Source organism: Phalangium opilio, unplaced genomic scaffold, assembly GCF_054372755.1.
Source record: "Phalangium opilio isolate 3A_F unplaced genomic scaffold, DU_Popi_V2 ptg000070l_1, whole genome shotgun sequence".
Classification (NCBI taxonomy): domain Eukaryota; kingdom Metazoa; phylum Arthropoda; class Arachnida; order Opiliones; family Phalangiidae; genus Phalangium; species Phalangium opilio.
This window is the reverse complement of record NW_028324182.1, coordinates 7,529,816-7,545,442: the sequence shown is the minus strand read 5'-3', so window position 1 is coordinate 7,545,442 and position 15,627 is coordinate 7,529,816. Positions and strand designations below refer to the sequence as shown.

The 15,627-nt window shown below is 37.0% G+C and overlaps 1 protein-coding gene across 3 annotated transcripts in view; it reads left to right on the top strand.

Moving 5' to 3' along the window:
* The window catches only part of LOC149661378 (protein turtle-like), a 123,332-nt gene that overhangs the window by 84,279 nt on the left and 23,426 nt on the right, over positions 1–15,627 (top strand). For all 3 annotated transcript variants that reach the window (XM_089842886.1, XM_089842885.1, XM_089842887.1), the window contains exons 3-5: positions 9,788–10,126; positions 11,400–11,510; positions 11,923–12,126. In XM_089842886.1, the coding sequence (XP_089699012.1) occupies positions 9,788–10,126; positions 11,400–11,510; positions 11,923–12,126 (654 nt within the window). The remainder of the gene's footprint in view (positions 1–9,787; positions 10,127–11,399; positions 11,511–11,922; positions 12,127–15,627) is intronic.

The window sequence follows — 15,627 nt, the reverse complement described above, 5'->3', positions numbered from 1 at the left end:
CTCCTAGTTCCTGGGGTTATACTCAAAGTGCCCCGTTATCGATATCGGTCTTTTTTTCGGTGAGCTTTTTATTACCCCAGCTCTTTTATTCTGACTGGGGCTCTAGCCCCAGTACCATATTGTATAGAATAGATAAAAACCTAAGAAAAAAGGTCGTATCTCTGCGTCCCCTCAGTTTCATTGTCCTTTTATAGCTTTTGCCACCGAAGGTATGTACTATTGCCTTTGCAATGGCATCACGTGGTATCGTACGTCAGGAGGAAGAAAAATATCGTAGAAATATCGTTATATCGGATATTTCGCAGATGGTACTGTAGCATTGAACCACGGCAAGCTGGGAGCGTGGATAAGAGAATGATATACCCCCAGCTTTTGTGGTTACAATATTGAGGAGATTTTTTTTCTTTGGCAAAAGGGGCCAAGAAACCCCTTCAGTTTTTAATGTCAATCATAAGGTGCTATTATTTGGATATACTTGCGCAATATATATCGAGAAATTTTCTTTGGGAGCCCATGAGAGGCGTATTCTTTATATCTGATCTGAATTTAGAAAAATTATAGTTTGAAGCAGATATGGATTATAAGAAGTTTAAGTAAGGACCAGGGTAGAATTTCTCCATTTTTTCTTTCAAAAGAGCATATTAACATTTCTTATCATCATGTTTGGTTCAGTTCAGTATTTGGTGTTAATCATAAAAGATGATTCTGAGTATTAAGATTAAATAATGAATAATGATAACCATTAATTTTACCTCGACAACAAGATACATTTTTATACTTGGTAGCAAAAAGGCTGGTTTGTAACGGTATAATCGTAAGAAGAGATAAATGCCAGAATAGCAAATTTTGAATCATTTTACCCTTGAGAGTCAGCTTCCGCAAGACACCGGGTGACAACCCAAAAATGAGAAAATAGCGCGACAAAAATTAAGAAAGTCTTGAAACGTGTTTCGTAATTAATTTCAGGGGAGACATTCTCTTAACAGCTTGTGTGAAAATATCTGGCAAAGAAGAAGACAGCCAGCAGGCACTGTATATTTTTGAACCTGTTCTTCGGAGTTTCAGACTCTTAGGACTTATTATTAAGTGTACGGACAAATTATATAAGCGATATGTCTAGGCAAAATGACAAATCCTCCTATTCTAAGCGGTGCGTTTACATCGTAAGTTTATAACTGCACCATCTATCACGTTCATGCGCCAAAACCAACCGAAAACCAGGTTTTGTTCTTTTTCCTCGAGCAACCTTCATTTATCTTCTCTTAAGTAGATTTCTCCCTTTTGCTTCGTGGTACAATACAGTATACCTACCCTTTCAAGGCGACGCGACGCGACGAGCGAGCTAAAAGTCCAAAAATCTCGAAGGCTTTTACCAGAATTCCGCGGCCACGGCTTCTGATTATCATTAATCACCGCCTACCCTAGTCCCTAGTGTGTACCCCGTATCCTTCCGTACCCTCGTCTTTTCCCAGCCTAAACGACCTAAGTTTAATTTGTTTTCAATTAGAGTTACCGCGTATCGCCTCTAAAACATAAACAACCAGCCTTAGATAATCTTTGGGAAACGATAATTCATCATATAGATGAGCTATCGAAAGAAATAAGTTGAAATAACCAGGCGCTTTTGAAATATGACGTTTTCTTTCGCTCTGACCGTATCTCTTATTACTGCTTAACGTCTCTGCGGAGGCCCAGAGGGTTCAGTTTCAATATTCCAACGCATTGTATATAGACTCGGGTGTATTTTTGGAGATTTGTTTACCGATGTTATCCCATCTTTACTAAAAGCTCCAGCCGTTCTTGTTTGATTATGTTAAGTTGTGGAGGAATTTTCCTTCTATCATAAGCGTATCATACTCTAAATAAGTACGTGTCGAAAGATATTTGTTACGATGGGTGCGACTTGTGACGGTGTATTTCTCGAAGAAAATCAATGTCCGCTATGCTTTTTCCTATTCTGGTTGTAATGAGAAAACTGTAAATATTGTTAGTCGAACTGCGGCAGACCCATACTTAGGCATAGGGATGGTTATGGATAAGTATTTATAAGTTCAGTTTTACCTAATTTGGTAGTGTGCCATATGATTTTAACCATGTATACTCCGGCACAGGCAGAGGTTTTTGGGACTTAATGAACCTAGGCACAATTATCAAGAGAAGCTAACCTCAATGATCTTTTTGAAAAGGGAATTACTTATTATTTCTTGTCCTAGAGTATAGATGGTCTTAGTTTTCCCCTATCTGTTTACTACGCTTGTTCCATTAATAGGAAAGTTGAGAAAATCCGTAAAAAAATTAATAACCAAATCGTAAATCTGGAATATATTGCCAAACAAACTACTCGTGTTTATCTATTAGTTCTCGAGTCGTAAAATTTTTAAAGGTGTTACTCGTTTGCCATCCCTTTAAAAAAATACTTTCTTATACAACCCTAGGGCTATAAATTCGCTGCCTAATTCCCTAAAGCGTAAACATTTTCAAATATTATAACCCCGACTCTCACCCAAATTCGACTTTAAAAGTTAACCGTTCGAAAGATGGTTGTTTAAATACTTTGCGTATATTCCGCGAGCCAAGAATGTTAACGTATTGTGCTAGAGAATGAGGGGGGAGGGGAGGATAGAGGTACGTTCCCCCTAAGGTGATGGCGTAATTACTGAGATAACGGGGTAGGATGTTTGATATGGGTACAGTTAGAAAGAAAACTGGGAAGTTCCGAAGGAATTTAGGAACCACGCGTTCACCACCACGAAGGGGAATCTTTTAAAAGGGGAGAACTCAGCCTGGCCGCATCTATATTCTTTATTAATGAGTCTGGAAGGCAAAAGTTTATGTCCGGGGCCCCTCTCTTGATGAAATTTATTACGAAGATCACCGTACCACCCTAACGGTTCCTTCGCTTTCGACTAATGAGACCCACAAAAGGAATTTTACACCATCCTTTCTCACGTTTGGATGGACACTCCCAAATGCCAAAAATACCAGAGACGTTACTGATAAGGGGGTAAAATTATCCATTTTTCTTAATTAAATTAAAAATTTACATTTATAAAAATTATGATACCGATTATGATTGGTAAGGAATATCGCGTTACTAGAAAAATTAGAAAAAGAGTATACTTGAATAGATTTTAGCTTGTTAAGGAATATCTCGAGACAAAGGTGAAAATTTTCTCGCCAACGTTTCCATTTTAAATCTAGTTGAAAACTTGAAACCGATCAGTTTTTGTCGACGGTTAAACAATGCAATTTAAGCAAAGCTAGGTTTACAAATTGCCCGCTCTACTTCTTAGGCTAGGTATAAGGAATGATGATGTCTGAGCTTCGTAAGAAAAGTTGAACTCATAGTCAGAAAGTCGGCGCTCACTATCAAAGATATAAATTCTCTTAGGAATTTTCCTACCATCCTTTGCACGGTGCCAAATTTTAGACCTTTAGCAGTTTTGGAAGAGACGAGACGCGAGAGTCAACTTATCGTCCACGTTTCTATACCGAATATTGTTGAAACGGGGAAGGATAGATTGCACTAAGAGCATTCCATTAATGCTTCGTCTATGTATAACCCTTTAGATATTAAATTCTATTCAACATAGAAGGTTGGACCGTGGAATATAAAATGATCAATATCTCCTACGTTAGCGTTTTCCCCGCAATGCGTGCCCGGTTTTCACTGAAACTACTTACCCATATAGTTTTCTACGAAGTAAGTTAAACCAAAGTTAATAGTTATTGCATAAATTCGAGTACCTTAGTCCTTCGTTTTCCACGAGCTCTTCTATATCATTAGAGTGATTAACTTCGGGGACATTTGCTTCAACCATTGAAGTTAAAAGCGTGAAGGCAAATTCTATCCATTATGTCTAGCAGTCTCGAGAATTGTTTCGTCCAATTTTAATCTGACAATAAGAATAATTAGTTCTTTAATCCCCTCTTAATTTCTTAAGGGTTTCCGCCAAATATCCATTTAGTGTCTAGTCTCACTTCCCCTTAAATCCAACTGACCGAAATGTCCGGACGTAAAACGGTCTAGCGACCTTTTAGGACTAATTAGATTTCATCAATGAGTGGAAATCTCTAATTCCTTTTAATCGGAGATTTCGCTAACTAATTGGCCTTTTACTTGAAATGAAATGTAATTATTAAATTAATAGCACTTGCGGTGTTAATTAGACTTGGCGGTTGTTTTTTTTTAATGTAATTGCGGTACCGGAACCACTATTAAATACGTCTACTGTTTTTTAATTGCTTAAGTCACGATAATGATTGTTGTGTCCGAAGTAGGCCAGAAGTAATTAAACGTAAAATACAAGTTCTAAAATTCTTTATTTGCAGACTAAATTGTTTACTGCGCGTCGCATGACTTATGTACATAGAGATTTAAAATAGAACATATTAATATTACATAGCAACTGGTTCAGCTCGGTTCTAAATGTAATAAAATATATAGTTTATGCTTGAAAAAGTACGTATATAAATCCACTACATTAAAACCGGCAGTTGTTTCATAAAACTAAATTAACATATGAATTTTTAGGGACATTCAACTCGACAGAAATTTAAATTTTCCGCCAAGGGGCGTGGAGTATTCTAAAGAGTTCTGTTCTTCTAACAATAAAGGTTTGCAGAACATTCGAGCTTAAGTTTATTGAAGGAAAATCGTCGATAAGATAAAGCCAGGTGCATATTTTTGTCACGCCGTGAAGTGTTTTTGTCATAACTTATTATACAAACTTTAAAAGTAGCGTTGGGTTTTAATTTTATTCATTGTACTAGCCAAAAACAAAAGACTCTGGATGGTAAAGGGTAAAGGGCAATGGGGGTTTTAGCATGAACTTTGGAAGAAAACCCTTTATTTCCTCATTCATTTCGAACATCCTTCGCTCTCGAATTTCCTGTTGCGCCCTTTTTCTTCGAATTCAAAGAACCTAACGTGACTCTCTTCTTCTTTATCCAAAAAAGAACACTCTTATAGGAACAGGCATAGAAGAAAAGACGACAAGCTTTGCTCTTTTCAAGTCGATCGCCCAAAATAAAATTCCAGTACCCAGGGTTCTTTGAACGGGCAATTCGACTACTAACCTACCTCCTTCAGTACCACAATCCGTCTCTGTAACCATTGTGTCTCAAACTAAGGCCTTGGCAATTCGAAAATATTGCTAATTGTAGTCACTGTTGCGCAGTTTTATAAAGCTGTGTCGACAATGAAAATGAGTTGAAACATAGAAAACCTAAAGCGCTTTACCTAGGAAATAGTTTGCAGCCCAGGACTAAAACAGAAAACTTGTGTTACAAGGCCTTCATTAGAGAAGGTAGTGTTCTAAGGCTTAGCATTTCCAGCCTTGTGAGATCCTCTAAACTCTTCTTTTTTTCTTAAGTATTATTCTCAGGTAAACTAGCGCGTCTCTTCAGTGCTTTTCATCGTGAGTTGGTACCACGTATAATGTTTAGTTCACTATTTTGATTAGCGTTTTTCATCTCAGATTTAAAGTTAGTACACCTTCGTAGTGTATGGTAAAGTAATCATGAGACCGGGATGCTACTTCTCAAATTAACTCTAGCCCCTTTGGATTCTCTCAGATCTTTTTATCCAAAGTTTCAGACTTCCTTTTAACTAATTTAATGGTTATTCGCTTGGTTTTATGGGGTTTTTCGAGTCTTTTTGAGATTGCAACTGTGTATACGTACACAAGGTAACCCTTTATCTTCAAGGAATAGTCGTCTTCCTTATTCTTTTTCAGGATTGCAGCCGTCTTCTGCTAAGGGTTAAATTGCAAACACCCTTTCTTTCTTTCTCGACATGGACTTCCTTTATGCATGGGATTAAAATAAGCAACCGGTAAAATATTCTTTCTCAAAGAATTACAAAGGAGTTAGAAGCATCTCAAGTTGCTATGATGAAAATAGTTTTCAAAGGCTTAGGGATTAGGACATTTAATAGTGACGTACTTGTCACTTATCAAATCTCGTGCTAAATTTCAAGACATCAAGGCGTTACGCGATTGGTGGGAAGTGAAAATTTCGAATTATGTATGAAATCTTAAACTAATTTGAATTTTAAAATCACTCGGAGCTCTGTATTTCCTGGATGTTTCACTATACCGATAGGTTTAGTAAAATAATCGATAAATGATCAGGTGATGTTTTTCTTTTCACCCTCCCGTTAATGGTGGCAGTTTGACTCAACAATTAAAAAACCCAGCAGTGCCTATTCTAGTCCCTATACGGTTGTAAACGTCCATGTTTTGACCATTTTCTTTTTGAGAAAGAGAAGAAGGTTTCGAATTTGGGCTCCAACCTTCTAAATTAGAAATTTCTTTTCTTTCGAGCTCGGTCTCTTGTTACTTTTTCTCTTCTTTTTTTCCGCTTCTTTTATTCTTAGCGGCACTTTTCTTGACTTTCTTCTTAATTTAATTTAAAGGCTCGAAATCTAATTTGGCCAATTTTCTAAGCCATTTTAGATCTAAGCTTCTTCTTATACTAACTTTTATCCCCAATATATTTTTTTTATTTTTTAAGAAAGCTATCTATAGGATCTATTTAGGTTCAAACACTTCGTTACTACCCGAGCATAGAATAATCTGCTTGGTAAATAAAAAGGCGCGTATGCCCTAACCAAAAATAGATTTTATATTAAAAATAATGAAGTATCTTTAATCTTATAGCAGGTTTTCTCGGTAGACCATAGGGTCTATTTTTAATATCTAAGACTGAAACTAAATAGTTTTCGAAGATTTTATGGTTAGAAGAGCCGAGATAATTGATTTCTGCTTGAAATATAAACGTGGTGACCTGATAATTGAATTTTCCTTTTTTATCACGTATCTATACACTTTAATAGACATTGCTCCAAGGCTGTATAGTTGTCTAGTTTTATAGCCAGTTTCCGGTTTATACGTCTTAGACAGTTAAAAAGTCAACAATATAATTATCTTAACATCCTTTGGGTATTATAAATCTCACTAAATGAATTAACTGAATTATCCCATGGATATTCATTTTCTCTTTACTTGGTAGTCTGAAATATATAGAATTTTTGGAAATAATTAACAAAGGCCTATTTCCAAACAAGCGTGTACTTCTGAAACTTGTCTCAAATTTCGCTAACACAATATGGGCGGAACCGAGTTGGGAAGCCTCGTGTCACTTAATAAGCTAAATTCCCTTCCTCTCTTTGAATCGTTTCAAAGTTTCCAAAATGAATTTTGCTAACAATTAAAGTCGTCCAATTTAGAGAAACTAACGAATTTCAGCGCAAAGTTCCGCTCGATATTCCAATAACTGAGCTTGATCTATACTTCATCCTAGTTTAGCTTGTCCGCGCTGACAAAGGCTGAAGTTTGTATTTTCTACTCATAATTTCCAAAGTTCAAAGAGAAACCTCTGTAATATAATACGTTTTAACTCTCCGCGTACTGTCAGCTTATCTAGGAATAAAAGCGTTGGTACGAATGAAGGAAACTTCACGTTGTTCAATATTGGATTTAAAATTATAATTTCTGAAATTCTCCTACGTGTAGTGTCTCTTTCGAGTTGTTCAATATAGGGAAGCGTCGACCTAGAGGGTCTCTTCCATTAGACTCAAAGAGACTGTGTATTGTTATCCAAATATTAAAGGGATTAATAGGCTCAGTGTGTTGTTGCCATCAGGACGCCTAACATATTCACTACTTCCTCGCTATGGTCTGCTTTAGTTAGAGACTCGAGCGTGGGAGAAAGGGTTCGCGTTCATTGTCAAAACGATGGAAAGGTGGAGCAGTTTTGAGTTCGATATTAATTTTCCCTTTCAACTTCCAATCCAAGCGACCGACGGGTGTGCATCCTGGTTCCGTTCTGATTTTAACCTTAATAAGATTTGAACTCCTTCAACACCCACTTTTGGTGAACCGCTAAGGTTTATATATATTTTATTAAATCGATTTTGAGGATTAGCGAAAGTCTAAGGGCTAGGAACATAAATTAAATTTTTTTAACTCTCTTATTGTCTGTTCTCTTTTGTATCGATTCAAATTCTTCAAAAAGGTGAATGACCTCTTGGAGTTCATTATTATTTACCTATCCTCTACTTGCAATTGTCGGTCTTAATGTTGGTCTTTGAATAAAATATTCGTATCTAATTAACTAAGCCTCATTGTCAAGAAAAAATATATTTTTTAGGAATAAATGAAATAATAAAGTATATCTTTCTACTCTTCTATTTATTCTTTCTAGTAATATTTTTTAGTGCATATAATTTTCTAGATAGGGACATTTTAATATTATTTACATTTATTTATTTTGCAATTATAATTTTGAAATTGAAAATTATTTAGAATTAATATTATAAAGCCTTTATAATATTTGCATACTTAATATGTTTAATAGTTGAACAATGCTCTCCTATTAATTTTAACTTTCTCCCTGAAATTTGACCCTTCAAATTCATTTCTTAGGAATTACTTAAGGCAAAACGTTTCGCGAACTTCCAAGTTATCAAATAATAAACGTAGAGGTTAGAACGAGGTCATTCAGTATACCTAGCTTTTAGCAACCACTTCCCTAGACTATGGGAGAACTAGTAGTTATTAACTTTAGGTTAATCGCGCTGAGTATTCGTCACTTTCAAATTACGGGGGAATCTGACATAGCGAGTCTCGGAACTGCTATTCGCTTGCGGGCGTTATAAATCAGGAACCATAGATATCCAAAATACGTATTTACATCCGCAAATTATCGATCGGGTCGAGAAATTGACAGGTAAATGTTGGAGTTTGTGAAAACATCCTTTTGCTGGAAACATAAACAACGTCTTTACGAAAACATTTGGCTAGAGAGAGGGAAGGTTGGGAAATAAACTGATAATAATGGAGTAGTTCAAATGAGACAGGTTTTGACGTTAATTGCAATTAAGTACTTATTATTAAGTGATTATTTTATGGACATCACAGTTTGTTGTTGTTTTACCCCTAATCGAGTAACAACTTGATTCGCCTAACCTTGAAGTGTATTTTTATACATCTTTTTGATATCTATGCAACTGTGCCTTTTCACAGCCTCTCCGAATCCCTCTTCCTTTGCCTCTGTCTCTCTCATCTCGATTCATTTATTTCATCCCTCACCGTCTACTCGAGAGAAATTCTTCCGCATCCTCGAATCTAAAATAATGAGTTCAACTCCATCTCAGCTCCGTACAAGGAGGAAGGACCAACGTTAGCTCAGTTTATAAGACGAGTATACTCGAATAGATTTTGTTAAAAACAACTTACATAAAATTAAGTGCTTTCATTTAAGTAGTTTGATGTCTTTTAAATAGCTATAGTCCTTAGATTTTGATAACCTTCCCAAACGACAAACATACATGAGTTTATCTTAAAATAACTTTACAATAAGAATTAAGATAGTTAAAACAAGAACTCCTTTGAAGTTAAGGTTATAGAATTAGAATGTAAGAGCGGCTTTATTTTTCATTTTAATTGGAAATTTAACCTATGTACTAGAACCAATTTATCAATACAATTAAACCTTAGCTTCAATTTTCGCAATTAAAACTTTCTCAATAACGATGGGAACATGCTACAAATGATGGTATTTTGTTAATTATTTTCCTGGATTAAGTCATGTTTTGGCGAATATATTTTTACTACTAATTTGATGTTAGAAATTTTACCTAACTGCAGCGTTGATTCTATATATTTCTGTTCCGCCTCAACTGAACGTTCAATATTTTGGTTATTAATAAGGAAAATATTTCCCGAAACGTTATTAAACTTATTTTAAACATATTTTATTTTATTTTTATTAATTATTATAGAAACGGCCATCAAGATGACTGCGGTGGCGGGTGGCAAAGTTTTATTGCCATGTAATATTACGCCTCCCAATGTGGAAGACGACGTGGCGTTAATATTATGGTACAAAGATGAATCCAAGAGTCCGCTGTACAGTATAGACGGTCGAAGAAGTAGCGTCCATCGTGCACATAGAGTAGTGGCCGAATCTCTTAGAGACAGAGCCTTCCTGGACACCGGTGTCCATCCAGCCATTCTGCAGATTGAGGAACTGGTTGAGAAGGACGAAGGCGTCTATAGATGTCGAGTTGACTTCAAGAGGGCCAGAACGAGAAACTCGGACATCATTCTAAGCATCATTGGTAAGTTGACAATATTTATCCGAATTTTTAATCTGATGAAATTTAAAGTAATGGCGGTCATAAAATATTTTTGCCTATAAGGATCAATAATATATAGCTTACCAAAAACAGTGTATGCCTGAAATTAAATTCCGTTATACCCTGTCTCTAAACTTCACTGTCGCGCTATGCCTGAACTATTTCATTAACACGTGGTTTCTAAATTACGATATAATTTTCGGAAGTTTTTAATCTCTTATTAGGTTAAAGCTTTACGAAGGGGTACCCAGAAAAAATAGTTTAGGCCTATCTATGACATGGAAGAAAGTGAATTAGTAGGTCCCGACGCAGACGTTTATACTCATCGTAAGCCTCTGTGATCGATCGTCGGCGTCGTTTGTCGGGACTGACAAACAAGAGGACTGGAAAGAACCTTGGTCCTTTAAGCGGGGCTCAACTTAACGCTTAATGAGGCGTACCTAATTGGAAACTGCTTTGTGTCGCTTGAATTTCGACGCGCGCTGTATAGCTAGCTCTGTTTCGTTAAAGTCTATAACCGCTTGGTCGCTTCCACCTATAAATTACCTCGATCTTGGGTTTAACTCAGACCCCCATCCACCCACGGACGAACTGATATCCAAAGCCCGGGCTAAAGCTGCGGGTCTGCCGGAGAACTCGCGTCATTAAACAGTCCATGGCTAAACAACGAGCTTGGATTTCTTATATTCTCAAATAAATGCGGCTCATTTTAACTCTTGTACCGGGTGTTTCTCTTCGCCGTCGTCCAGTTTCTACGCAACTTAAATATTTTGTGGGGTTGACCGGAAACGGTGCCAAATACCTATTAGTTTGGGATAATCGCAACAGTTACTGATGAGTCACACCCTGTATAAGGAAAGATGAAGACTGAGTTGACAAATTAGTCAAATGCAGAATCGAGTAAATAAAGTAAAAGGCTAAGAGAAAATTATACTTTTCTACACGTTATCATTGCCATTGTGGTCAAGTTTTACAGTACAATGGAGGAAGTCATTACTTATTATCACAATCTTCCCAATGATAATTATTGCAATCGTTATCGGACGATGGTGTGCAAGTACCTGTATTGGTGGGGTTATCAGTTTCTATACCTGCTCTGTTTACGTTTGGTCCTGGGCTCTGGTTTCAAAGTTTTATTGTTTTCTGGAAAGGTTGGATTTCAGAGAGGGTCAGGGTACAGCTTAATGGATGTTATACGAGAGAAAGGGAAATTACTACGGATTCAAGTTTCTTAAGTACTTTGTTTTCATTTCAGTTCCATCAAAGAAACCGATTATCATGGATCAAAACGGAGAGATTCTTCAAAGTTTAATCGGACCTTTTAATGAGGGAGAAAGATTATTTCTCAATTGCGAAGCCGAAGGGGGTAAGTGTAATCACTTTCATTTCGACTTCAAAGCTTTATCTATTTTGTCTTTGGGTCAATTACTTTGTTTTTGATTAATTTCCCATACGCTAACCTATTTAACAAATGATTCGATTAATAGCTTATAGCTAGTCCTATTTATCCAACAAAACTCAAAGGCAGATACCGCGAAACTATCTCTCTGAACCGAATGGTCATTGCGATTTTGAAAGGACAGATTTTTCTCTTTTAATACCGCCTAAGCTATTAGCCAGAAATATAGTACTAGGGTTCGGAAGCCTGTCCTAGGTCCGAAGCCTTTACTATTGGATAATCTCACTGAAAACACGCGCTTGGGCGTTAGACGACCCGGGGTTCAGGCTTACCGACATTGTATTGCTGGCTTTTAATAATAAGAACTCTTAATACACAGGGAAACCGGCTCCCAGCGTGACTTGGTGGAGGGAATCGGTACTACTGGACGATACATTCGAAACGACGTCCCTGGGGGTCGTCAAGAATGTCCTGGTCATTCCCAAACTGCAACGACACGACCTGATGGCTGTTCTCACTTGCCAAGCCTCTAATAACAATATTTCCGTGCCTTCCTCTTCGGCGGTCACTGTTGACATGAACTGTGAGTACATTTCCACTCTTCTTACTCTTTCATTAAGTCAGAAATTCAATAAGTTACAAGCTACAACTTTATGATTTCATTCAAAATACTTTCCGAAAATAATTTTGGGTTAATACTAATTACCTAGCGCTTTTCACCACGAACAAATCTACATGTAAATTTCCTTTATTAGGGAAAGTAACTAGACCCATGTAGGTTCGGACTTTAGTTTCACGGTTTCGTGACCCTCAACCCCTCGCAAATTTGAACTAATAAAAGGAAGAGGCCGGGTATGTCGTGCGTAGTTGTCCCTCTATATCGGAAACGAAGCGATTCCATAAAAAAGAATTCGAAAATGTCGGACTCCACCCTGAAGGAAATAACCCCTAGCAACCATTCACGGATCTTCTACCGTTTTTTTTTGTTAAGCCTAACCACCGTTTCATGCACCAAAGCGAATAATGATCCGTAATTATCATATCTTTTTACCTCTGGACAGAAAGAATTATATACTAAGAAGAGTAGAGAGTCCTTTACCATAATGATTTCGTTTTCGTATATCGTGTGTTTCCCTCACCGTCGAATTAAGTCATGAACGATACACAAATTCCTGTAGTTGCTTCTACTCCTCGCGTTATAATTCTCTTCGCTCTTTGGAAGAATGTATTTCGCGGGTGGAGAAAAAACGTATTCGGAGTTATTACATATCGATTATGCGATTACAATATTTCCACACCCTTCAGAAGTTAATAAGCTCGTAATAAGGGCCTCTTTTTGCCATTGCGAGTCTTAGAGCTTGAGATTATCCGCTTAAATCGTGCGTTAAGCTTCTTAAGCAATACTGAGTATTCCCAAGAAGTCTATGAACTGCAGTAGTGTATTGTAAATAGAATCTCGTGTAAAACTGTTCACTGAAGCGTCAAGGAGGATATCGGACTATTGGGAGATAATTTGGCATATATTTGAACTTTTAATCAGTATTTAAACATAAATATTTGGATAAGGATCTGCAATAATTTCACAAAACGCTTATAGATGTCCTAGGAGATCCATTATCAATGTAGAAAACGCGTTACGTTGGATGACACTCAACAGTGTATGTGTAAAGTAATACTACGCTGGGGGTTATGTGGAAAACGACATACGTTAAAAGCTATATACAGTACTGGAATAACGGTAAGCCTTGACTCGATAAGGACTATCATAAACAAAAGGCAGAAGTTTCTACTGCAATAACGGAGTGCGCCTCGAGAGTCCAAGAATACTAAACAAAATAAATGCGGACCAAAGGGGAAACCAAGCCACTTTCTATCGTTCAAAACGGGCGTAACGGAAAACTACAGATTGGGTGGTTAAGAAATTCCAATGGATTGAAATTCCTGGAATATATCAGAATAAACTATTTGGTTTCATTTTTGCTCACTCTACGTGAAGCGAGTTATTAAGTGAGGTAAATAGACTTTATAATTTCAGTAGTCCTTTCTCGCATAGAAGGACCAATTGTAATAGGCAAATGGTTACAGTATATAATGTAATTTTCTTAACTATGTCTTCTACGAAAACTTGCTAGTACCGTTAAGGAAGCCCACCATTTCGAGGAACAAATGTGAGGGAGATCCACCCTTGCACCCTACACCTCTTACCCCCATCTCCGACGATAAGATCCTGAGCTTCCGTCGAAGATGACCTTTTCTTTTCCTTTGACGCGACGCGCTCTTTCCAACTGGCGTTCCTAAGAGAGGGAGAGAGAGAGACAGCGTTGGTGGCGGGAACGTCCAGATAAGTTCAAACCCGCCGAAGTCCTTTCGCGTCCCAGAGTATGCTCGTGCATGCAGACTCTCAGTCCTTATAGTCGACATTGATTTCCACTATCCGGTCCTCCGAAAGTGATACTTTAAGCCTCGGCAATACTTAAGCCGTATATACTACCCAACGGGAGGCCCACTGTACTATCGTTTGATCGTTGAAGACCAAAAACGGAAGAAACTAACGCCCCCTAGACATCTTTAAGGAGCTCGAATAAGGACCAGTGGGAGAAAGGGTGTATAGTCTTTTGTTCCTGTATAGAAAACCCCCTTTTTTACCCCATTTTATTCCCATCCAAACTACTTATGTTAGAAAATCGGGGCTCTACCTCTCTCAGAAGGATTAAGATGGTGAGATCCGCTTCCGGAAAAATCTAAGGTTTTTAGATCCTTTCTACCACGATCCTTACTATAATTTTGAGAGTACATTTAATTTGCCCAAGAATATTTATGAGTGTAAAAAATAGTATTGAAGGTCAAGTTAAATTAATAAAAACAGCTTTGGTAGACAAAGCCATGAAAGAAAAAAAAAGTGAAGTATACAAAATCGATTCGCTGATGAGAAAGATATTAAAATATATTCAGAGGAAAATTGAATATATATTTTTTATCTTTTATCCCTAATTTAAGGAGGATTTAAAACCACTTTTGACATCCATGGTTATGTTCCAAAAGTTTAATCCGTATCACATGTCGTTATCCGTTAAAATTCAATTTGACTTTTAACATTTTCTCTCCAATAATCACGTAAGCGCTCTTGCTCATTGAACTTGGGTGTTTGGTTGGTGATACATTGCTGCGGAAGCCAATACTACGTTTAAAATTAAACCCTTGTAGGCCTGCGTTTTTTTAATAAGCCAGATAATTTTTACTCGAGTCGCAGGAGAAAATTAAAACTCTCGTAGGAAGTTGTCCCTGGGTACCCTTCCCATAATTTCGCATAGTTTTTATCTCGCTAAATAAACACCTAAGCCTAAGCGAAGGGAAAAATTAATTGTAAACGAAAAAAAGTTGGATAAAAACTTATTTACCTACAGGATATTTAAAAAAGGGTTGGTATCTCCCCTCTAATTTAAAATTTATTGATGTTTGTTTATTCTTATTTATTTTTTAACTCTGTTGATTTCCCTCCCATCTGTAAACATAAAAGGTTTTCCATTATTTTCCAGTGAAGAATTGTTTCTATCTACCCTGAAATTGTTCCCCTATGTAATTCTTATTCCAAGGGATTGCTCGAAATAAATTCGGTGTACACTAGAGTAGCTTGGAATGCTCTAGCACCACTGGGATGATTCAAAAAGACCAAGGAGGATTATAATTGGAACCCTTTTTGACTCGAGAGCGCGCGATATGCTTAATATGAAATGTTTTCATACGGAATGGTTCAGCTAATCGAATCCAGTGATGTTATTATAATAGAAAATGTGCTGCTCAATCTGTCGGTCTATTAGTAACGCCCTGAGAGCTTTTATCTTGCAAAACATGATTAGTAATTTTTAATATTGGTAAATTTCACCAGGCGCTCATCACTTACCGACTGTCTTTTAAATATTATAGCTTGCCAGCTATATTAAACTTTCCCAGACCAACCATCCTGTATCTGTTTAAGCTATCTGAACTGAGGGCACGCTATGGGTGCTATAGGAGTGAGAAACATTTCTCTGGATCTCTGACCAACCCTTTTACGTATACGCGAGTGCTATCCAAAACGTCAACT